Consider the following 23,111-nt stretch of genomic DNA (forward strand, 5'->3'; position numbering starts at 1 on the left):
CCTCCACTCTCCTGTCTGACAGCATCGTCAGCCTTGAACATGGAAGCAATGGATGAGCCGTACTTCTCTCTCTCCCCCTTGTTGATGATGGAGTCACCTGTCTCCTGTCTCGCTCCTTCCCTTGGTTCCCACTGTCTCCGACCCAAGCCCGCTGCATCTTGACTGAGCTCCCATGCTTGACGCTGACTGGGCTTCCATCTGGCTGCTTCGTCCCTGGCAGTGGCTGTCGGGGCGTTTCCATTAGGCAGAGCTCAGAGTCAGCTCAGTCTGTGTGTAGGATCTGGTGGAGTTCTTGCCTTTCCCTTTCATTGTGAAGGTGAACAGACCTTAAAGGGGCTACATTTCTCTCTAGGGGAGACAGGAGGGTTGAGACAAATTGTGAAAAGCTGTCAGGTAAAGTGGGGTGAAGTTTGGGTAGGTGTGCACGCCGGGAAATGGGTTTTGCAGATGTGATGTCCTGCTCTCCCTTTGAACGCACAGGGTTAGGAGGGTCCTGGCAGGGCCGAAATCAGATAGACACACGTGGCAACTGTCACCCAAACCAAGGACCAAGGACCTATTCTGGCTCAATGATTCATTTTCATTCATTTATTTCTGTGCTTCCTCTTTTCACTAAAGCTTTTAGGAAGTATTTAAAACATTGTTCTTGGGATGAAGATATAGTAATAATAGTTTAAAAAAAGCGAACATTTCGGCCATTATTATATTATTACTATTTATTGTTTACTATATTGTCACATATCATATTCCATAATAATATGTAGTAAAGATTTAAAACCCATGTATGTGAAATAGTTTCAGGATCTTTACAAATATCAGTGTACTGCTCAGGGCATTGAGAGCAAGGAGGCTGCTGTCAAGTGTGGCTTTAAGAGCAAGGATTCCCGGATGATGCGTCCGCTGTCGTGGCATCTAGAAAGGCTGGCCATCACGTGGTCCGTCCCTCAGAGCATGCAAGAGCATCACTGCTGCCCGCTGCTTTCTCTAGCCCGTAAGGGTCAACGGACTGTCAAGTATGCACAGAACTCTCTGCGAGATGTCCACAGCTGTGTCAGCCCCGTCCCAGTTGTGGGGTGCTCTGCCAGGGACCCACACACACCATTTAAAAAATTCTCACAACAACCCTGTGAGGCGAGTTTACACGTTAAGAAGAGGCTGGGAAAAGTGGATAACGGTCTTGGTGGTGATGATTATAGCTGTCCTAAGCTGGGTCCCCTGAGGCAGTGTTTGGGGCACAAGTTGTTTATTAGGGAAGTCCCTGGGAATCAACAGCTGTGGTGGGGGGAGGAGCGGGAACAGGAGTGTCGGAGGTCAAGGTCAAGGTCAAGGGGGTGACACAGCTCAGTCAGGATCCTCTCTTGCTGGGTGGAAACGACTAGGCCTTTACTCTGAGCCTTGATCGGTCACTGGAGGTGGGCCATACTGGGGAGGGATTTCCCTGCCTTGCAAATGAGGGATCCCAGAGGCCGTCATCTGTCAGCCCTGCCAGCAGCTGGACCAGTGAGCATTCCCTTGAAGAAGATCCGGGGCAGTTCATCTCTGCATCCACCACAATCGTGGGAATTAAAATGTATGAAGTGCTTAACAAAGATTAATGAACTTAATCGTGATAGCAACCCTATAAGGTTGGACGGCTAGTCCTTCTGGGTGAGGAAGATGAGGCTGGTGAAGATAAGGAACTCGCCTAGTCACACAGGGTCCAAATCTAAACTGCGATATCTCCCCTTGCCTGTACTGTCAGCCATGCACGAGCAGTGACAGAGAAAAGTATAGGAAATGCTCGTATCCTGAACAAATTATTTGTACAGGTAGGAATAACGCCTGGGAAAGAAGAATGCAAAACAGAGCATGTTGCCATGTAAAGAGAGCAGGGACTGGAAGGACGCTGACCTGAGTTTGGATCCACCACTGCCTGGCTGTGAGGCTCCTACCAAGCCACACACACCTGCCAGGCCTCAGTCTTCTCATCGAGACAGCCTGAGAATACCCTCCTCTCTGGCCTTCAAAAAAGGGGCAGTGGAGTCTGCCTAGCAGATGGTCACGTCACATGACGTTCATGTTAAACTGTGTTGTCCGCAGTGTCTTCTGGGGTGTCCCAGGGGAGCCTGGTGAGGACGGTGACATCATGGAAGCATGGGAGCTTGGCTGAGCTTTGAAAGTACTGATGGGGGTGAGGAAGGAGGAGCGTGGGGAACAGGGAGGGCTGGCGAGAAGGGCAGAGGCACGGAAGGGACAGCGGTACTCTTAACAAAGACCCTGATGTTCCCCGCGCCGTTTCATGACGTCCTCCCGCCTCCAAACGGACAGGTACCATCACCCCCTCAATTTCCAGATGGGAGACGTGGGCTCTGAGGGTCTATGAGACACGCCTTCAGGGGATATCCTTACTCAGTGGTGGGACCATGATTTGGACCCAACCTGCAGGATTCAGAGTCCATGCTCTGACCGTGATGGCGTGCTCATGTCTGCTGCACGTGTGTCCATAACATGTCTCTGTCGAAGGAGATGGGGAATCAGGTGTTTCCGGTGATTCTCTTCTTGTTCAAGTCATAGCTCCATGTGTGTTTGGAGACAGCATTATTCAGACAAGGTCTATGCAGAAAGGGTTCTTTCCTTTTACCTGTGTTCCCACGTTCTCCAGCTTCATCTGCCATTTGCTGCCCGCCCCAGGGTGTTTCCTGGACCGTACCTTTCCTCTCACAGCTGTATGCATGTGTCTTGCCCTCTGGGCTCAGCGCAGAAAGAGTCCTCCGCCAGTTTCTGAAGGCTTCCCCTCCCAATAACTGCTGCTCACGGGATGGGCAGAGCCCCGATCCTGCCACGTATGTTCACTGGCCTGAGCCGACATCCAGGGGGGAAATAACTCATAACTCAGGTGCAGGTGTGTAACGCCAGAGGGGGTCAACACACAGCTGGTGGCCCTGTAGCTAGGATGGAGACAATGCAACCATTAGTCATAGTAATATTGTCGTTATGATAGGAAGAAGAACTAATATTTACTGACACCCTTGACCTTGGCATCCTCTCCTGCCTCCCATTTCTCTTCTGCTAGGTCAGAAATTTGAATGAATGGAAACAGGAAGAACATTCTAACAGCAAGAGCTGCCTGTCGATATTGCAAGGCCATCTGTGATGTAGTGATAACTCGTGTGCATGGAAGTGCCCCCCAAAAACCTGGGTACCACGAGCCAGGGGTCGCACACAGGATTCTAGCGTTAGCTACAGGTTAGCGCAAACAATGTCTGCAATTCCTCCCTAGTCCAAAATTCTAGGACACAGGGATCAGGCATTTCCCAAGGAACCTGAAGCTGCCCTGTCGTGCCTGTGAGGTCCTGAGTGCGGGTGGGTGATGGCCCGCCAAGGTCCCATGCTTTTGGCGTGGGGGTCAGGTGAAGTGTCACAGCTGCACGCCCACATTCGTGGTTCCCTGGGCGCTCTGCCGAGCAGGGCTGCTGTTCTGTCTGGCAGATGAGACGGCCTCTGTCTTTGTTTCTCGTCTACTCAGGGAAGGCAGACTGGTGGGGACTTGATGTTCTGAGGTCGGAGGTGCTGAAGTGAAAACCTACGTTGGGGTACAGCTCCTGATTAAAGCAAATCTAGCGCAAAATAAGGCAAAGGCTCAAATAGCGAATGCAGTTACGTGATTGCCGGTGGTCGGATCCACGCAGCAGCTCCCCAGACTCCCCATGCGCCCCAATCCCAGCTGGCTGGGTCTTCTCCGGAAGGTGGGCTGTCTTTAAATTTAGGACCATACAAGTGCAACAGGCCAAGCGAGAGCCAGTGTGAAAAGCCATTTTCAAGGTGGATTTGCACATTGAAGGAGCATCTCTAAAGAAACAAACAGGCAAATCCTTAACTTGCTGCCCCCTCTATGACAAATATAAGAATAACAGTCAGGTTTTCCTTTGAGCCACCATCTTCCACTCACTCACACTGTGGTCTAGACTCAAAATCTTTTCCTCCAGATCTGAGTGGAAATCACTGATTAGGCAAACTGCTGATGTACAAGCAAAATGAGCCTGTTTACCATGTGGGAGGTTGCTAATTGCAAAGAAACGTGAGTTCCAGGCTCGCTCCTTTGTCTGGGAAAAGCTGTCTTTGCCGTGACAGAGGAGGGTGTGCAGGCGTGGGGAGTCCAGACCTGGAATCGGGATGATAACTGGACTAGTTTTTGTGCTTGGCTTTTCTCTTATTGGGTTTTCTTCCTGAGACAATTCATCAAGAAGCATCCTTGGCCGTCTGCTGTGCAGTGCTGCACAGTCCAGTTAAAGACAAAGGCTGCTAGGAAGATGACCCTCCTGCGGAAAAGTGTCATAGCCGTTCACTTAGTAGACGTTTATTGAGCACCTACTTCTTGCCAAGCTTTGTGCTTGGTGCTGAGGAGAGAGACTGACTGATCCTCCATCAGACAGAAGAGAGAAAGTGTCCTGTACTTACCTAGGCCAAAGCCACTGCAGTAAGATGACAGTAAGAAAGGATATGATTCTGAGGAGGTGCCGAGGAGGCAGGAATACTCATGCTGGGAAACTGGGGACGTAGCCAGAGGAGGTGACTTGTGAGCTGGGTGTAGAGGTGAGCTTGGGAACTGGATGTGCGGAGGAGGGCACTTTGGAAAGGACAAACAGCACGGGCTGAAGCCGAAAGAGATGTGAGTGGAAAGGCCCCTGTTCCCACAGTGGGCATGGATCCATGGGCTGTTACCTCTGAAACAGGATTTGCAGATCGTCTGGTTCAGTGACTTAGTTTTCAGGTGAGGACCTCGAAGGCAAGAGAGTGGACGTAACTTCTCTGGAGTCTGGAGCTCTGACCTCTTCAGCCCCTTCACACCAGCCCCCCGTGTGTGTTTGTATCTGCTGCTCTTGGGGCATATTTATGCTCTGGAGTTACTTGCATCTCATATCCCTGTGCCTGGCGCTGGCTTTCTTCCCCTCGCCAAGTCTGCAAATAGCATTCTCTTCGCTCTTCCCCTTAAATGCATCCATCCATGCACCAGTCAATCAGCCTATCTATCAAACATATATATATATATATATATATATATATATATATATATATATATATACAGACTACCATGTCTGGCCCTTTCTACGCTCTTTCTTTCTTTTGCTCTTTAGAGCTACCCGTCTCTTTGTGTTGTTCATCTTTAAAATGAACTTGTTCTTGATTGATTTAAGATATGAAGATCTCAGAATCTCTTCTTTAGTGGTTTCAACATGCCTAGAAGCATAGGTATTTCAGAGCTGAAAAGACACCAGGATGTAACTTGGCGTGCTGTATGTGTCTGTCTTAGTTTCTACACTTCCAAGAAAACTATTTTTAGAACCCCCTGCCCAGCACCATTGGTTTGTGCTAATTAAAATGAGTATGATGAGGTTCATTTCTGACAGACCCTGCCTCTTGCAGAAGACAGTCACCTGTGCCCTATTTCAGAGTCTGGGCAGGTTATCAAATTCTCCTGCTTCTCTTCCCCGCAGGCCCCCGGTGTCCTCAGCCTCACTCTCGTTCAGCCTCACCGCCTGATGACAAGGCTTTCTAGCTGCAGACCTGGTCTCTCTTCTCTGCAGACCCTCAGTGACTGGGGTGGGTGTCAGAGCAAATGACTAAGTCCAGGAGTTGTCAGAAAAAACGTCTGTGGAACAAAATGCACACTTTGCCAGAGGGTGGGGAGGTTAGAAAGCAGCATATCTTGACACAGAGAGAGAAGTGTTGGAATTAATTCATAAACGTGTTGGATGGAAATTAGCAGATGAAGATTTGCAAGGGGAGAAGAGACAGAGGGGGAGAGAAATGGGAAGAGACAGACAGATGGAGAGGGGGAGGGAGAGGGTGGAAAATAGAGCAGAAGATGCAGCTTTATTTCTCAGTCTTGCTTTACCCTCCGTTGAAGCAGCCTGTGCTTTTGCAGCGATCCTGCCTCGCCTGTGTTTTCTCCCCTTTTTAACCTCTGCCATCCTCAACCCCTGATCCTGGCCTCACCCCAGCTTCCTGCCTCCACAGCAGTTGTGCTTTTCACACACGCGGGATTCCTGGCTTTTCATGAGGGGACTCTCTCTCTCTGCAGAGAGCACCAAACTTCTGATGTCCCCATGCTAAGAGGAAACGACTGGGCCTTTAGGGGGAGATCTTCTCTCCTGATGCTCTGATCTTGTTCAAGTCACCCTCTTTTAACCTCGGTTTTCCACCTGTAAAATCAGGATTCTTGGGCAGGCTAAATGCAATTATGTGTAGAAGTCATTTACCTTAGAATCGGGTGTGCTGTATGCATTCAGTTATTATTATTGTTGTTATTATTATTCATAGCAGCAGTACAAGTGCCAGATTCTAAATTCTCTCTCTGGTGTCCTATACCTAGTAGCTCAGTCTTTCTAGTAGAGGTAAGAAGTCCAAGCGCTGTGTTTAAGTTCAGCTTTAGGGCCAGGACAGCACACATTACTCTGTTTCCATTCCTTAATTGATGGTTGGAGTCTTGCCACGTGACACAGCGTCTGTTTGATGATGTTCCTTTCTGGAACAGACTACAGGCCATCACCCAATCCCATTTTGAGAGAACGCTTGAGATCACCGCGTGAGAGACCAGACACGGTTGGGTTCATTTTCTTCCCTCTATAACAAGGGTTTGCCCTGAATTATCTCCTCCCCTCAAGCCCCTTTCTGCCTCCCCAGATTCAAGGTACCGTCTCTAAGTCAGCACCTGCCTGTAGTCTTACTGTGGGGAGATCCTGAGTTTTTTCCAAAGTAGATCTAGATAAACTGAAGTGTGTGCACTCTTAGGATTCTTGCAAGGTTATTTCAGCCTCTCTGCATCCTGATTTCTTTCCCGTTCTCAATGACATCTAACCCCGGGTTTCTGTACCACTGCTTTAGGACCTCTTCCCCCACCTATGAACGGGAACGACAAAACAAACTTTCCATAAAATCCACTCACGCCAGTGCACGCACTCTTCCCGAGTGTTTTACAATTTGAATTCTTTAAGCACGAATTGGACTTTGTCTTTTGAGAAGGAAACATCAGGTATTAGCTTGCTTGTGATAAACTACCTTGGGAGAGGGTAGAGAGGTTTTCCTCCCGTCCCTTTTCTAGGATGTTCCTGAGGAAAGCAGTACCAGTTTAAACTCTTTTAGGAGGATTGCTGCAAAGGGGAATTGAGATGGGTGGTGGTTAATTTTATGTGTCCAAGTGGCAGGGCCACAGCACCCAGATATTTGGGATAAATTATTCTAGATGTTCCTGTGAAGGTATTTTTAGATGAAAGTAACATTTAAAATAGTAGACTTTTGGGGCTCTCCTGGTGGCACAGTGGTTGAGAGTCCGCCTGCCGATGCAGGGGACATGGGTTCGTGTCCCGGTCCGGGAAGATCCCACATGCCGCGGAGCGGCTGGGCCCGTGAGCCATGGCCGCTGGGCCTGCACGTCCGGAGCCAACGGGAGAGGCCACAACAGTGAGAGGCCCGCGTACCGCAAAATAAAATAAAATAAAATAAAAAATAAAATAAAATAAAATAGTAGACTTTGAGTGAAGCTGATTAACTTCCATCATGTGGGTGGGCCTTATCCAAGCAGTTGAAAGTTTTCTTAATGGAAAACCACCGACTTCCCAGAGGAGGAGGGAATTCTGCCAGCACACAGCCTTCAGATGTGAACTGCAGCATGAACTCTCCCCGGATCTCCTGTCTTCAGGTCTGCCCCGCAGACATGGCACACCACAACTGCAGAGGCCAGGTACTGGAAATAAATCTAGCTAGCTAGATAGGTTAGGTAGGGAGATGGATAGGTAGGTAGATACTGGATTATATATCTTCTCCCTATATATCCTGTCTAGCTTCTATCTTCATATATATACCTGTCTGTCTGTCTCTCTGATCCTGCTGGCTCCTTTTATCTGGAGAATTCTAATATAAGATGCTTGGATGCATCTTTCTCTCTCCTGTAATGCTCCCTTCCTTCCTTTTCTTCTACTTTCTTGTTGCCATTTCCTCTGGCCCAAGACTTCCTGATGCTTGGAGGGGGAAGTGTCAGGAGTGTATTCTATTTCCCCCCCTTCCCAGTTCTCGGCCTGCATTTCCTGCCAGCACGGGCAGTGGAGAGCTCATGACCCAGAGTGTGTGTGTTTTTTTTTCGTTCGTTTGTTTTGTTTTGTTCTGTTCTGTTTCCCTGTATTGATCTCTGTAATATTGAATCCATCCAGCAAGGTGACTGGGAGCTCAAGCAGCTGGGAGGAGATGAGAGTGAACTTTTGGGATCACATCAGAGAGAAAAATGGGTGTTCAGTTGAGAGGTGGGGGGTCGGCATTAGTGGTGAGGAAAAGAGATGGCTCAGAGACAAATCCCGGATGTCAGTGTGGTGGTGGTGATGATGCTTAGAGGCTAGCAGAATTTTAGAGACTGTCCAGGCCAACGCACCTCAAACTTATTGGCCAAAAGCCACAATAAAAAGACATGTTAAAATGTGACCAGAGCACAAGTGCATGTGTGAGAGCTTGAGAACATGTGTAAATAAACACATAAGAGCTGGATTCTGTGATGTGCTAACATTTTATGAGAGGCTTCCTCTTTACATCACAATGATCATGTCCATCCCAAGCTATGCTTCTGATTAGCATGGTTATATCTCATTAATTAGAATACTAATATCTAGAGCCCATACACAGTGTGTGTTAACCCAGCCACCTGCTCTCCCACCATGAGGAACTTCCTCCAGGATAAATACCGGTGTGGTCCAATGTCAGTGCTGTGTGGGCACAGGGAGTCTGGACTGACACACACTGAACTACTTTAATTCTTCTCCACCTCAAGCTAAATTGCTACCAATGAAATATCATCCAATGTCCAAATGAAGCCAAATTTCTTCAATTATCTAATATTTGGAATGTGTATCTTGAATAGCTCTAATATCTGTGAAATTGGAGGCTATGAAATGGAGATACATAACTGGTCTTCATTATTAATTGAGTAAATATTTATTGAGAATGTGCTATTCGCCAGGAACTGTTATGGTTGTTATTGATATAGCAGTGAACTGTGATGAGGACAGGAAAAGATACAGCATTTTCTACTTTGACTTCTTAGAAATGACTAGAAACAATCTTTCTTCTCTATGCACTGGTTTCTTAATCTAATAATAATGATACCTTTCTCACAGAGATGTTAAAAGGATGACATGAGGTGATACCTGTGAGGCGTGTACCCTAGCATCTGGCACATAGTGGGATGATGGTGGTGGTGATGATGGTGATGGTGATGATGGTGATGATGGTGATGATGGTGATGATGGTGATGATGATGGTGATGATGATGATGGTGATGATGTTGATGATGGTGATGATGATGATGGTGATGATGGTGATGATGGTGATGGTGGTGATGATGGTAGTGATGATGGTGATGATGGTGGTGATGATGATGGTGATGATGGTGATGATGGTGCTGATGATGATGGTGGTGATGATGGTGATGATGGTGATGGTGGTGATGGTGATGATGATGATGATAACAGTGGTGGTGGTGATGATGGTGGTGATGGTGATGATGATTATGGTGATGATGATGATGATGATGGTGATGATGATGATTATGGTGATGATGATGATGGTGATGATGGTGATGATGGTGATGATGATGGTGATAGTGATGATGATGGTGATGATGGTGGTGATGATGGTGATGATGGTGATGATGGTTATGATGATGATTATGGTGGTGATAATGGTGATGACAATGGTCACTGTAATGGTTCTTTAAATGTTGGTTGGTTGGTCTGTCCCTGAGTGGGTCCAGAGATGGAACTTCTGACATGAAACAGTTCATTTGACATGTACTCGTTACTCATCAGCCACATACAAAATGCTGTGATTAGCACATGCAGGTCTCTGACAAGTCCACGAAACTCTTATCTTCAGACACCATATATCAGTATTGAGGGCTGTCAGGCTACAGATGAAATAAAATAAAACCCAATGCCAGCCTCCCTCATACCCACATCTCTGTGCAGTTAGAGCCTCACTTTCTCCCTTCTTATTCTGTCACACTCAGCTGGAAAGCCTGGGCACCGTTTGATCTCTCCATCATCCCTCAGCTCACCAACTGACTTCTGCTGCTGCCCCCACAGTGAAACTTCTTCTGCCAAAGCCACCTTTGTTCCCACTGGGAAGACTGAACACATGGCAGACCATCCTTCACTGTCCTGAATTCCCTAGCAGCAGACACCGTTAACCACTCTCTTCTTAATAGTCTAGGAGGTCACTGATCCCTGATTCCCCTTCTGATTTTCTGGCCACTGCACAGACTCCTTCATGAGATATCCCCACACCCCTTCAGCATTTCTGTTGCCCAGACCTCACATCTAAGGCTTCATTCCCCTCCCTGAATCTTGTGCTGAACAACTGCCACAGGACCCAGGGCTTCAGCTCCACCTAAACAAAGATGATTACAGAATCCATAGCTCTAAACATTGTGTCCTTCTCAGACTCAAAACCTAAACATCCAAATGCCAACAGAAAGCTCTCCTTGGAGGTTTCACTGGCCTTACCTTCCACATTGACCATTTATGCCCCTCCACTCAGTATCCACTCTCCTTACCATTTCTCTGCGATTGGTTCTATCAATCATCCACTCAGTAGCCAACATCAGAAACCCAGCAGCAGCCTAAATCACTCTCAGTCTTTAAAGATGCTCTTAAGAGTCACTTCCTTTGAGTAGCTTTCCAAGAATCCTCACCTAATTTAGATGGTCCAACTCTGAGATGTTGTAGCATCCTTGCATGTTTTTATTTTAAATCTTACCATATTGTATTCCAATATCTGATTCATTTGCCCTACTAACTTATAAACGCCTTGTAGGCAGGTGATATATCATGTTCTCTGTATCCCCCAGCCCAGCAAACTGCCTATATATTCAATGAGTCTTCGTCAGAAAAAAAAGAGAAAGATTGAACGAATTAGTCAACAAAATAAATGAACAATATATTTTTTAAAGCTTGGCAAACGAGATAAGATTTCAAGTAATCAACATATAATATAAAATGCAAGTCCTAGATCCTCTCTAAGACCTAGGGAGTTCAGATTTACTTTAGCAGGAAGGGGAGAGAAGGCAGGTGAAGCATCAGAGCACACGTCCTGTGTGCTGAGCCCTCTGCTGGGGTCTCATATACAACTTGTTCAGTTCTTCAAAGGAAGAAAAAGCACAGTGTTGCTAATCTAACCAATGAGTAAACTTGGGCTCAGAGAAGTCTGGTCCTTTGCCCACATGGTCCTGGGTGGCAAGTCCAGGTTTAGAGCCAGGCAGGTTGGCTCCTGACGGGCACTCTCTCCTCCACACCCTGGTTCTCGGGTGGAATGATCCACTTTCCGCCTGTCACAGTGGAAGCTGTAATGAGACTCTGGAGGGGTAGACTGTAATAACTCCTACTGAGCATTTAAAAAAACACATTTTATGGCTTGTAGGTTTCAATATAAAGGTTTTTTTGTCATTTGATTTATAGAACTATATGTGGTGTGGCTATAAAGCAATGAGGCGGATTTTATTGTATGGTTTGTGGAAACTGGTCTCTTTGCAGGAGCCTCCAGGTTTTCTAGAAGGAGATGTTCAGTGCAGTTGATGTTGGTGCTTCATGATGTCCCACCATTGAGGAGTTTGGGGGCCAGGGAGGAAATGAGAATGGGAAGAAGCACATTCTCGGCTGTCGGCTTCACTGACATTCTACAGATCGTGGAGAGTGGCCATCAGTTCTCTCGTGCAGCAGATATTTTCTGGTATTTACTCCATGCCAGGCTCTAGTCCATGGCAGAGGAATCAGGGATGAGCAGAAGAAGTACCTGCAATACTAGCGCGAGAGAGACAGTTACATGCAGGCACGTGCACGACACTAAGAAGGGCAGGGTGTAGGGTAAGGAGGCTGATGTTACAGCAACTGGATTGTAGGCCATCGGTGGATCACTTCTTTGGTCTTGGGGAATATCGCCTCTGTATTTTTTTACAAAGCGAATCGTGTGTGCCTTATGTTTTGTTTCCTTTCTATTGCAGTTTTGTTTGTTTTGGTCAATTTCAGTTATTTTGGAATAGAGCAGAGAAGAGGAATTTTATGTTCATTGATAGCGGTCACTGTGCCAGGCATGGCAAGAGGAGTGAGCTGTCTTAATTCTCAGGGCAGACTTGCCAAGATGCCCCTGTTAACCCTGTTTACAGATGAGAACATACAGACTCAGAGAAGATAAGAAATGTGCCCCAGATCACAGAGTTACAAGAGGCAGGGCTGGGATGCAAAGCATGGATTTTAATTGCTGCCCCCTATCGGTGCTTCTCACTGGCCCGAGCACATGGGGCCTGACAGAGAGGGTGTGATTTGGTCAATGATGGAAGGGGGGGGCAGAGCAAGATTCCACTGACCTGAAGTCTGGCCTCAGGTCAGCAGTGGACTAGGAAAACCACTGAACAACTATTTGCCTCAAAAGTCCTCATCATAAGAAAAAACATGGTAACTATGTAGGGACAGATGTTAACCAGACTTACTGTGGTGATCATTTTGCAATATATACAAATATCAAATCATTATGTGTACACCTGAAACTAACATAGCTTTATATGTCGATTATACCTCAATTTTAAAAAAACATATATATTTGGCTCGGTTATCAAGAGTGCAAAAAGACAAAGAGAAATGAAGTCCCTCATTCCTTTTTAGCACTGATCTTGTAGGCAGTTATTATACAGGGATGGCTTTGAGTTTTATTTTGAACAGAACTTGTGTCTCATCTCAAGTATTACATTCTGGTATGTGTTTCCATGTCTTGGAACTTCCTTGAGCCTAAAAACTGAAGGCTTTTGGTTCAGTTCATTTTGAATTCTTACCTCTCTATTCACTAGCAAACATTTCTAGCTGGTAATACCTGCAGGTCCTGAGGGCCCAAGGCAGACAATATCCTCCAGCTAAACCACGATGCCTACTCAATTGTCCCGCCCCACTGGGTCCTCCTGATTTAGGTCGGTTTCTGGAATATAAATATGCATCATGCACAGGCTTATTTTATTTCTTTCTAATGCACACACAGAGCAGCTGGGTACAATCTTCTCTCAGATAAACACAAGCTGTAAGTTTTCCTTATTTATAAATAACACACAGTTTGAAATTGCTTTTACAACTGGATATAAATTTCATTAGATAAATTCAGATATTTCTGTTGGATCCAGAGTTCCCCATAGCCAACCTCATCTAGGCAGCCTCTCCATGGTACAAGGAAACCACTTTAACAACCACTTTGATCCTTAGGTGACTTCTGGTTCTAAAACTGGCTCTTTAAAATTAGAGAGAGACCTGTTCAGTTTCCCATATTGCGCGCGCGCGCGCGCACGCGCGCGCGCACACACACACACACACACACACACACACACACACACACACACAACCTCTGGACAACTTGGAAATTTGCCTGCCCTGCTCTGTACAGCTTATCTGCCCCCAGAGCCACTTCAGAGAAAAAAACCTATGATGGTGGGGGGAATTAGGTCTCTTCCTCTAGGTAATCAGAAAACATTTATTGGGTCCTTACGGAGGGCCCAGCAGGGTGCTGACAACTTGTATTTCATTTAACACTCAAAAATACTGTACACATTCATTACTATCATTGCCTCTATTTACAGATGGGGAAACTAAGGATTATCAAAGTTAAGGATATTGTATAAAATCACCCTGAAGTAGGTTTTAGAGGTGGGATTCAGGTGGACTCCAGTGTCCAAGTTCTGGTCTGACCCACTACCCAATAAAACAAGGGCTTTTGATTGAACTATATCATAGCTGGTAAGTTACAGCAGAAACAGGGACTTAAACCTGGGCCCCCTGGATTCATTAAGGGTAAGTGAGTAGCATTTTTTAAAAACCATACCGATATAATTCACAGTCTCATCCCCAAACAATTTTAGAATCTACTGTCAAAAGCTAAGATACGGCCAAGCAGAGGAAGTATATTAAGAGACAAACTGAAAACAGTGGAATCACTAAACTTCAGAACAGCTTAGGTTCTAAAGTTTATACTGATGGGGTTTATTTCTAATTTACAAACAAAGGCAGAGGGGCCTCTAGATCTGGAGGGAGGTTTCCATGGATAACATCTCCTCGCCACACACACAGAGCAGAAAGAGAAAGACGTTTATCACCGTTTTCCCTTTAACAGTGAGCCTAGGTGAGCTGCTAGGGCTGTCTTCAGTGCTCTGCTGCGGTTTCAGCCTGCTTCCTCCTGCTGCCAGCCCACGGCTCCACTTGACGGTCTCCTACAGCGCTTCACTCACTCCTTCAACCTCTGCCTCTCTAAACCTATTTCTTCTGGACTCAGCCTCATCACAGGGAATTGTGCCACCCCAGACTCAACCCCTTCTTTTTCTCAATCCCAACATCCAGACCCTCAGGAAGCCCTGACTACTGTACTTCCACAATACGCCCCTTACCTTTCCCTGTTTCTCCATCACCATTGTCACCGACATCATTTCTTCCCTCTTCTGCTCCCAACGCTCTCCCTGAATCCCACTCTGTGCCCTTGCAACTCCTTCTCTTCACGACAAAGTGATATTTTAAAGCTCATCAGATCAGGTAACCTCCCTGCTTTACGTTTCCTAAAACTACTGCATTGCACTGGATCCAACTTGCATTTTCTATTACAAATCGCCCTAAATATCTAGACGTCTGTAGGTCTGGATCGGAGCCTTAGTTGGCACGTAGGGCATTTACATCCTTTCATTTGTGACTTTTTACACGTCACAAGTTGTAATCACTGGAAAGTGGGGGTTTTGCTATATAGTCATAATTTATGATTACTAAGCGCTTCCACTGTGCCGAGTCCTTTGGCAATTATCTCATTAATTGTCACCCTGTATTAATCAAGTTTTGAGGTTTTCTATTCTGTATTTTAAGATGCTTTGACATCTTGGAGGCTTGCAAATTCTGGAGAGACTGTCTCTCCCAGGGCTATAGCTAATTTCTAGAGATAGCAAACAACTTGCCTTCAGCACGTCCTTCATATGCAGACCAACCCAGTAAGAGCCCACATCCCTAACCATTTCCTCTACCCAATTGTCACGCGCCAAGCCAATGTGTCCCCTGCCCTGAGTCACCCCAGGGCCAGGTACTGGACAACTAGAGACCACATCCAGAGTCCGGGCCTGCCACAGTTATTCAAAAACTCCAACCCTAAGTCTGCTCAAGCTTGCCCTCCCCACCTTGCCAATTCCTTCTCCTGGAAACCACCATCAGTTCTCTGGACCTTGCTTTCTCCTTGTCCTTTCTGCTTCCTCTCTCATGTGGCCCTGCATAGTGTGGTGTGCCCCCTCCTCTGGGGAATGCCAAGGAATGAACTCTTCTTTCAAGACAGTTTTTTCCATGTCTGCCATCTCACCAGACCTTACAACATAATCTTGGGGACGTTTCACAAAACCCCAAAACCCTATGAAATAGGTGAGACGGATATTATTAGATACCAGTCACACAGCTGAAGGATCAAGGAGTCAGTATCTGATTGGACAATCCAACTGCAGAAGCAATACGCTTAGTGCTCTAATCCGTCCTCATTTAATTTGTCTTCATATGTGTCATCAAATACCCAAAAGAGGTTTAACCGGGGGTTTCCCTATCATAGTACTCAGTCAAGAATTTCATAGAAACCTCCTGCTATAAACTTCTTGTTCATTGTCCATTGCAAAGCTCACCCCCTTTTAACTTTCCCATTTCAATCTGGTTTGGCCTTCCAGTCAAATGGATATACTGGTCCCTAGCAATGCCTTACAGATGAATGAAATCTCCCCCACCAAACTGTAGACAGGCATAGATTCACACAAAAATCAGACCTCTGTAGTTATTTCTCTGATTCCCTAGCCCTTAAGTTCATGTATTCATCCACAAATATTGAACCAGGAAGCCGACTTACAGAAGAGAAAGATAACGGCCCCATTCTCTAGGACTCCGGATACCTAGGGGGGGGGGGGAGTCAGCCCTGCAAAAATAAAAAGTTTATCCTTTTCCCAAGGGCAGGATTTGTTACATGTTATTAAGAATATATAATGCCTCGCTTCATCCTATCTCTGCCTCTCTTCTTGCCCTGCCTGTTCTCCTCCCACCCGGAATCTCATGTTCTTTCCTGCTTTCCTTTCTTCTCCAGTAACTCCTTGCATCTCAAGTAATCCTTCATGGGCTGATTCAGCCTTTGGCCACAGCCCACCTGCACCTCCTGAGAAGCCCTAGAACCAGCAGGTGCGTGAGTCGGCCGTGTCACCCGTGTGCCCGGCAACCAAGCAGCAGGAGCTGCGTGGCTTGTACGGCAGCCTGACCCATCCCCACGGCTCCCATCCTTGGTGTTCACGAGACAGACTCTGTCACTGAAGAAATTCATAAGCCCAGCCCCAGTTCTCAGCTTTGCACAGATTAAAGCACTAAAAAAGTCCTTCCAGGCTGTTCATGGTGGACAGGAGCATCTCGGAGTTTAGAGGATTATGTACAATGTGTATACAGAAAACCCAGGTCTTAAGGAAAGATGTGTGTCATGAAAACTGGTGGGTGATCCCAAAATAAGTTGTCTGGCTGCTCTCTGAGGCCTTGCCTCTCCTCCCAGCATCATGACCCTCTCAGCCAGAAGCTCACTGGAGAGTGTGCTGCTCGTCCCTGCATTATTAATGTCTGCATTCTGGGAAGGAGAGGCCACGTACTTTCACTCTATTAATAAAACTTATAAAACAGCTGGCGTAACTAGTGACAAGTACTCTTTCTTCCTGAGGTACGATGCTCTAATTAAAAACTTTAGACCTAAGATGTATGTGGTTCTCTTTTTACAGGGGGCAGGGGATGGGCGGTATTTATTTATATTACAGTATTTATCATAGTATAGTATATAGTAGTACAGTATTTATTTGTGCCCAGCTTTTATAACTGAGAACAGGTAGCACACTTTTGTGCCCTTCAGCAACGAACACAATTAATGGCGTAAGTTTAAAGCTTATTTTTGAATTACACTTCATTGCACCAGTTGCTCAGAGCCCAGGCTAATTTTACAAAAGGATTTGAGAAGGAATGCAGTAAAGCAAATGCATGTAGCAACTATTAAATTATGATACAAGGGCAGAAGCCACATAATAAGGGATGGCTTTTGTCAGGGGGAGCAGAAAGAAAGCCTCTTGACAGGCCCAAGGAAAGCCTGAGATTTTCAGTTCTTAACCAAAGGAAATGCCTCCATACTCCAAACTGACAGGCTGGGCTCTAAGAATGCCTTATCACCAGGTCCCCTCCGGACACGGCGATGGTGCCACTTTATGTCGTGATCATAAAGCCACAGATGGATTTTATAAGAATCAGTCTTACTACTTTTTAGGATCTCTACGTGTTTTTCCCAGTTTTTGCATTTTTACAATAAGATACTTGGGTAATAAGCGTGGAGTAGAACAGGGACGATTTTGCTCGTGGCGCAGTAGGAAGAAATTCTGATTTGCCAGCTGGAGAGCGAGAGCGCTCAACTCAAGGGCCAGGAGTATTTCCAAGGTGGGTCACCAGAGGAGAAAGCGCTCCACCTTCTCGCCAAGGCCTAGGAGAGCTCTGCCTGGGATGGGACTGTAGCTCGGCCACGTGGAGAGGGGGCTGCCGAGCGGTGGACGCGCACACGGGGTCAGAATCCCGGCGTGGGAAACCTAGTTGAGCTCTCCAGGGCGGGGTTTGGCAACTTCTGCCTTGGCATCCGGCATCCGGGGAAGGAAGGTGCGAGTCAGTTTCCAATTTGCTGCGGTCCCGAGCTCCCTCTCGTGCCCTCCCCTCCCGCCCGCACGCAGAGAAGCAGCCGAGAGGGGCGCGGCTTTCCCGGGCAGGCGCCGTGTCGGGGGAGAGAAGAGCGGGGGACGTGCCGGCCCGACACGCGCGGCTCCCGGCGCGAGTGGGCGGCGCGGCTGGGGTTACGGTGTGCGCCCGCGCCCAGCGCCCGCCGCGTGGCGCGCGGTCCGCCAGCTCGCTCTGCGCCGGCCCAGCGGAGAGCTGCGGTCAGTGATGGAGCTGCTGCCATGACAACCGCGGCGGTCTGGGCCCGCGCGTGTTGGAGCTGCTCCCGGGAGGCCGGCGGCGCGGAGGCCGGGGGCGGCCGCTGAGCGTGGCGTCCGCGCGTCCCCGCGCCCCGCGCCGCGTCCCCGGAGAGGCGGGCGCGGCGTCCGCCAGCTCCCCGTGGGCCCCGAGCCTGCGCCGCCGGCGCTCCGCGGGCCGGGCTGGCCGCCAGTCGCCGCGCGGGCTGCGGCGAGGACGCCAGGCACCCACCGCACAGGAGGATCCTCGGGCTCGGCGGCGGCCGCGGGTCCCCGCGGTGGAACTTTTTACCACCTTTGCGTTCCAGATTGGAGACTCGGGCTGGTTTCTAAATACAACTGTACATATGTGTGATCTAATAAAACATTCTCTCCTCTCCTTGAAGCGGCAGCTTTTTATGACATCTCCTTTATGTCAGAGACACTTGCCTGGCTTCTTTGGGTTATAAACTTTTGATGCCAGACCTCGGCAGGACGTGCCCAACTGAATGTTAAAGTAGCATCTCGGAGAGAGGCAGAGAAAGAGCAATCCGTGACCTTCATCCCTGCACCTTCCTCCTTCCTCTCCCTTCCCGGCCGCCTCCCTCCTCCCCAGGGGAGCGTCGAGAAAGCTCTTTTTGGATGCAGGAGGGGGCTTCTGGTTCTGCCAGGCTGGAAAGCTGAGGCAGGATTTGAGGAAGAATCATTAGAGTCGGGAGAGCCTGGACTCCGCTTCTGCTTCCCCCTCTCTGCTTCTGGCTCGTTCCAGCCCTTTCCTCCCTCCCCACGCGGCTGCCTGAGACCCGCCGGTGTGCGGGGCGGGGGACGAGGACCGAGCGGCTGCCGGAGTTCTGGGAAGTTGTGGCCGTCGAGGATGGGGGTCTGTGGGTACCTGTTCCTGCCCTGGAAGTGCCTCGTGGTCGTGTCTCTCAGGCTGCTGTTCCTTGTACCCACAGGAGTGCCCGTGCGCAGCGGAGATGCCACCTTCCCCAAAGCGATGGACAACGTGACGGTCCGGCAGGGGGAGAGCGCCACCCTCAGGTAGGGAGCTGTTCTTCGGCGGGGGCCTGAGAGCCCCTCTGATGTGATTCTGTGGGAAGGGGCGAGCGAGAGAACCGGAGACTTGCGTGGGGGATTGGAGCGTGGGAGAGGGCCTTTTGCAGGCCCAAGAGGTGCCCACTTGGCGTTCTGTGGCAGCTGGCACCCATTCTCCTGGACAGCTTTGTCATTTGCTGTGGCTTTTCTGGTTCCGGATCTTAGGAGTGAGCCCTGAGTCCATGCTTGGAGCTCCATTTATCTGTGAGGCCATGACGTGGCTAGACTCACTTTTGCCTTGGCCCCGGGATGAGAGCCCTGGCATTGACATATACTGGGGGTTTTTAGCCCAAGATCACTGGTACCCTGGTGGCTGTCTTACAGTCCGGAAGGTATGTGATGAGGCAGGGTAGTCCTCCCAATGGGCTGGCTGGTCTCTGTCGGAGAGATACCTGAAATTTCAGGCTCTGGAATTGCTGTTGCTGGGCCGCGTGGCCTTTTATGGGTTTGCTTAAGAGGCAGGCATCCTCGCCAACCCGGTGTGGTGCTCCTGGGGCCCCAATTATAAATTATGAGGGCAGTTTTATCTTTGCAGGCTCAGGCCAGGGAGAGGAAACATGTCGCTTTTATGCAACAACACTCCTATGTGATAAGCACAGTACGGAAAGCTTTTTGTTTTACCTTAATGAGTTACAGAGAATCACTTACATGCTCCAGGCGGAGGGGTGGAGCTTCTCGGAATATGAACCTTTGGGGACCAGGCCTGCTGCGGCAGAGACTTTAATAAAAATGCAGCCATCACTTTCCACCAGCTCAGCACATACCATCTTTTATCCCTTTAATGAGGCAGTTCTGGCCCTCGGAGACCGATTCAGGGACATCCCAGCTTAACTCTGCTCACAGTGTACACAGGGTGAATGCATTTGCCCTGTCTGTGACTTTGATGGTTACGGTGGAAATAAAACATCGTGCCCCGGGTTCTGCAACCAGGAAGCCTGGCTTCTCCAAGGAATGCATGAGGGTGGGGCTGCCTTCCTGTTCGTCCCTTGACTTCCTTGGTTGAACCCTCTCCATCTGGACAAGCCTCTCCCTGGGGAAGGAAAGAAAGGCTCCTGCCTCCTGCGCTTCCTAGCTAAGCCCAGGCATTAGGGTTGATTCTTGCCACTTGGAAGGTGGTCCTCAGTTGAGTCTTCTTTTGAGCTTGAGGACAAGAGCCTTGTCTGTCTGCTGGTGCATGGGGCACCCAGGAGGAGAGAGAAAACAGAGGATGGAGACAGACCTCCTCTCTAGACAGCAGGAGGGAAACCCTCTGGGCATGTGGGCACCCCTCAGCCGGTCCCAGACTAGAGGGAACGTAAAATGCCTACTTCCTTGCCTTAGAGAAATCCTGGGGATCCATGCCCTGAGAGGCACATGTGCAGAGGGCCAGTCTGCTCAAAGAGAGGAGTAGCAGCCTGGCTACAGTGCATGTTAACTAAGGAAATGTGGGGAAATGGTGGTAGGTGTGAAGGGATTTTGATGCTGCCACGCACCTCTCTTCATCCTCCAAACTATTACCAGGGAAAGAGAGGCCCAGCATTGAACAAGGCCTCAGTGCTGAACTTTCCAAAATCCTCTGTCCTCTTCTTGCCTCTGAAAGTTAAACCAGAAACTTAAAACCTGGCGCTTTCTGCTGTACGGGATGCAATAAGATAGTTCCACCAGCAGAGGGCCAGCTTTGAGCTGCCTTTTTTTTATTAGCTGCTGGCCTGTTTTCACGGTCTTCAGTTCTCATGTGTAGCAGCTGGGCTTCATAATGGGAATGGGAATAAAAAAGGGAAAGCTGAATAGTTGCTTTTTTGTCCTCTGTGGAGAAAAAAAAGAGCCTTACGTATTTGAGGATAACTGTTATCTGTTACCTGACGGCATGCTTTATTTTTAAAAAAAGTAAGCGCGTCTTATGTTGATTTTGCCTCTCAACTTCTGTATAATTTGCCCCGAAATAGAGAAATTCAGTGCGTCGTTCCCGTTTTGATCCTTCTTTATCCTCTTTCTTTTACCTCTCATGTTCTCTTTTATTACGTTTTGCTTTGTTTTCATCAGATACCTCCATTTTATATATGTTTCCATGCTGTTCATTCTCATCTTTCTGTCTTTGCTTTAATTGCTTAATTCTTACTATTTCCTGATTTTTAAGGTCCTAGTTTCACTACTATCACAGTGTTTCTTAAAATAACATAACTAGCTCCTGCAGATCTCTGGGGGTCTCCATCTCTCCCCTTCTGTTTTCCCTGCCCCTTTGGTTTCCTGGTTCCACAGCTGTGTGCCCGTCTCAATGAAAACCTTGTTCGTCAGGACTCAGAGGGGGCGTCCGCTGCTTCCCGTCTCTGGAAGTCCATGACCTCAACCCCAGTTAGATGTATCATTTTGGGTTCTTTTTTTGCTTCTAAAAATTGTAATCCTTAACGGTGGCCACTCTTCAGTCTCCCGAAAGGTACACGTTTGGGCATTCAGCGTTCGGGAGTTCAGTGTTCTGAATGCATCAAACGTTCAGAAGGCGTTGAAAAAACTGAATGATCGCCAGGCTCGTCAGCCACAGAAAGTCTTTTCAAACGTGGCTGCCCTGGATCCAAGTATCCCGAGCCTGTTTCGAAATCTTGAATGAAGTCGCGTAGGAGGCCGGAGACCGACTAGGAGAAGCAAAAGAATGGAGGAAGCTGGGTCCTCCTTTGAAATTCACAGTGAGACGTTGCCCGGCCTAGGAAAGGATGCTCTCCTTCCTCGGAGGCGTGATGTGTGGTGCTGGGTCCTTGACGGCACTGAGGGATGCTGGGAAGTGAGGTGCCAGAGACGACGCTGAAGTTCTGAATGTGGATGAAACTCAGTTTATGTAAATGAGGCCATATTATCTTCCTCATAACTACACAGGGCCCCTTGAAAAGTAGAAATGATTACGTGACTCTGGAATTGTTTGCCTTCTTGGAAGAGAGATGATGTGGAAAATGAAGGTGATAGTCACAGTGTCTGAATTATAGCTCCTGTGAATCGGGTTTGGATTCGTTATTATAAACGGGCCCTCTTGGCCAGAATCATTTGATGACAGTCATCTGCTGTTGGGTTCAAACTGTTCTGTGCCTTTCCATTAGATTAGATATGACAAGTATCTAGAAGTCCTGTGTCTGAATCATTGCCCGCGTCAGGAAAGGAGCCCGGAATGTTCAGTGTGGTCAGCTGGTGTCTATTAGGCTATTTCAGTTACATGACGATCTCACCAGATGTGTTTCCTTCCTGGACCTCAATCTTCTCTAAATGAACTTTGGTTCCTCAGTGGGACCGCATCATGCATGTCCACGAGCATTCTGAGGGGGGTGCAGTAGCGTGGAGGTGAGAGTTGTTGCTCTAATCGTTCCACTAAATGGGAAAAGTTTCCACCAGCAGCCTGGGTGGTTTTTTTTTTTTCCTTTTATTTTTTTTAGTATGGCAGGATAATCAGTTTTGCTGATCCAGGTTTGCTGATCTGGGCTTATGCTTAGGAACTCCCGTGCATTTTCATTTGGAATTGTGAGCTAATCCCTTTGGAACCAAGTATTTGAGGGTTAACTACTACCAAGGAAGAAGCTGAGCAGCAGGGTGTTGCCAAAGCTACCGGGGTCGTCAGGCTCCCAGGGGCGGCGTCCTGTCGTTGGCCTGGGTGTTTTTCTGTCTTTTGCACTCACCATTGGCAGCTTTTCTTTCTGTGTAAATTAGAAAATTCAGACTAGCCGCCAGGTTATCCAAACAAGGCCACAGCATGTGCATTTCAGCGTTTAAGTTGCCTAACCTGAATACGGACTTGCATTAGTGCAAAGGCTTCGCTCTTGGCCTGGGAAGATGGAGACACGGACACCGAACCAGGCGCAAGTCCTTGCGGGGCCCCTCCAGCTGCACTGTTAACCCGGGCTGCACTGGAGTTACCTGAGATGCTTTTTAGACGTTCTAGTCAGGATCCCAGACCAATGAAAGCAAAATGTCTGGAGTTGGGCATAGGTGTGGACGTATTAAAGATCTCTTCCGCTATTTCTCATGCTAAGAACCACTGCCCCAGAGT

The 23,111-nt window shown here is 48.1% G+C and overlaps 1 protein-coding gene across 3 annotated transcripts in view; it reads left to right on the forward strand.

The window, feature by feature from the left end:
* Positions 1-23,111, forward strand: part of OPCML (opioid binding protein/cell adhesion molecule like) — a gene marked incomplete at both ends in the record, with an annotated part of 1,076,008 nt that overhangs the window by 555,674 nt on the left and 497,223 nt on the right. For 2 of the 3 annotated variants that reach the window (XM_082660307.1, XM_082660309.1), the window contains one exon: positions 18,967-19,051. In XM_082660307.1, coding sequence (XP_082516433.1) covers positions 18,967-19,051 — 85 coding nt within the window. Of the gene's footprint in view, positions 1-18,884; positions 19,052-23,111 lie in introns of those variants that run through there. The other variant, XM_082660308.1, reaches the window with a different exon arrangement.

This window comes from Grampus griseus (assembly GCF_964374135.1).
Source record: "Grampus griseus genome assembly, chromosome: 8".
NCBI lineage: Eukaryota > Metazoa > Chordata > Mammalia > Artiodactyla > Delphinidae > Grampus > Grampus griseus.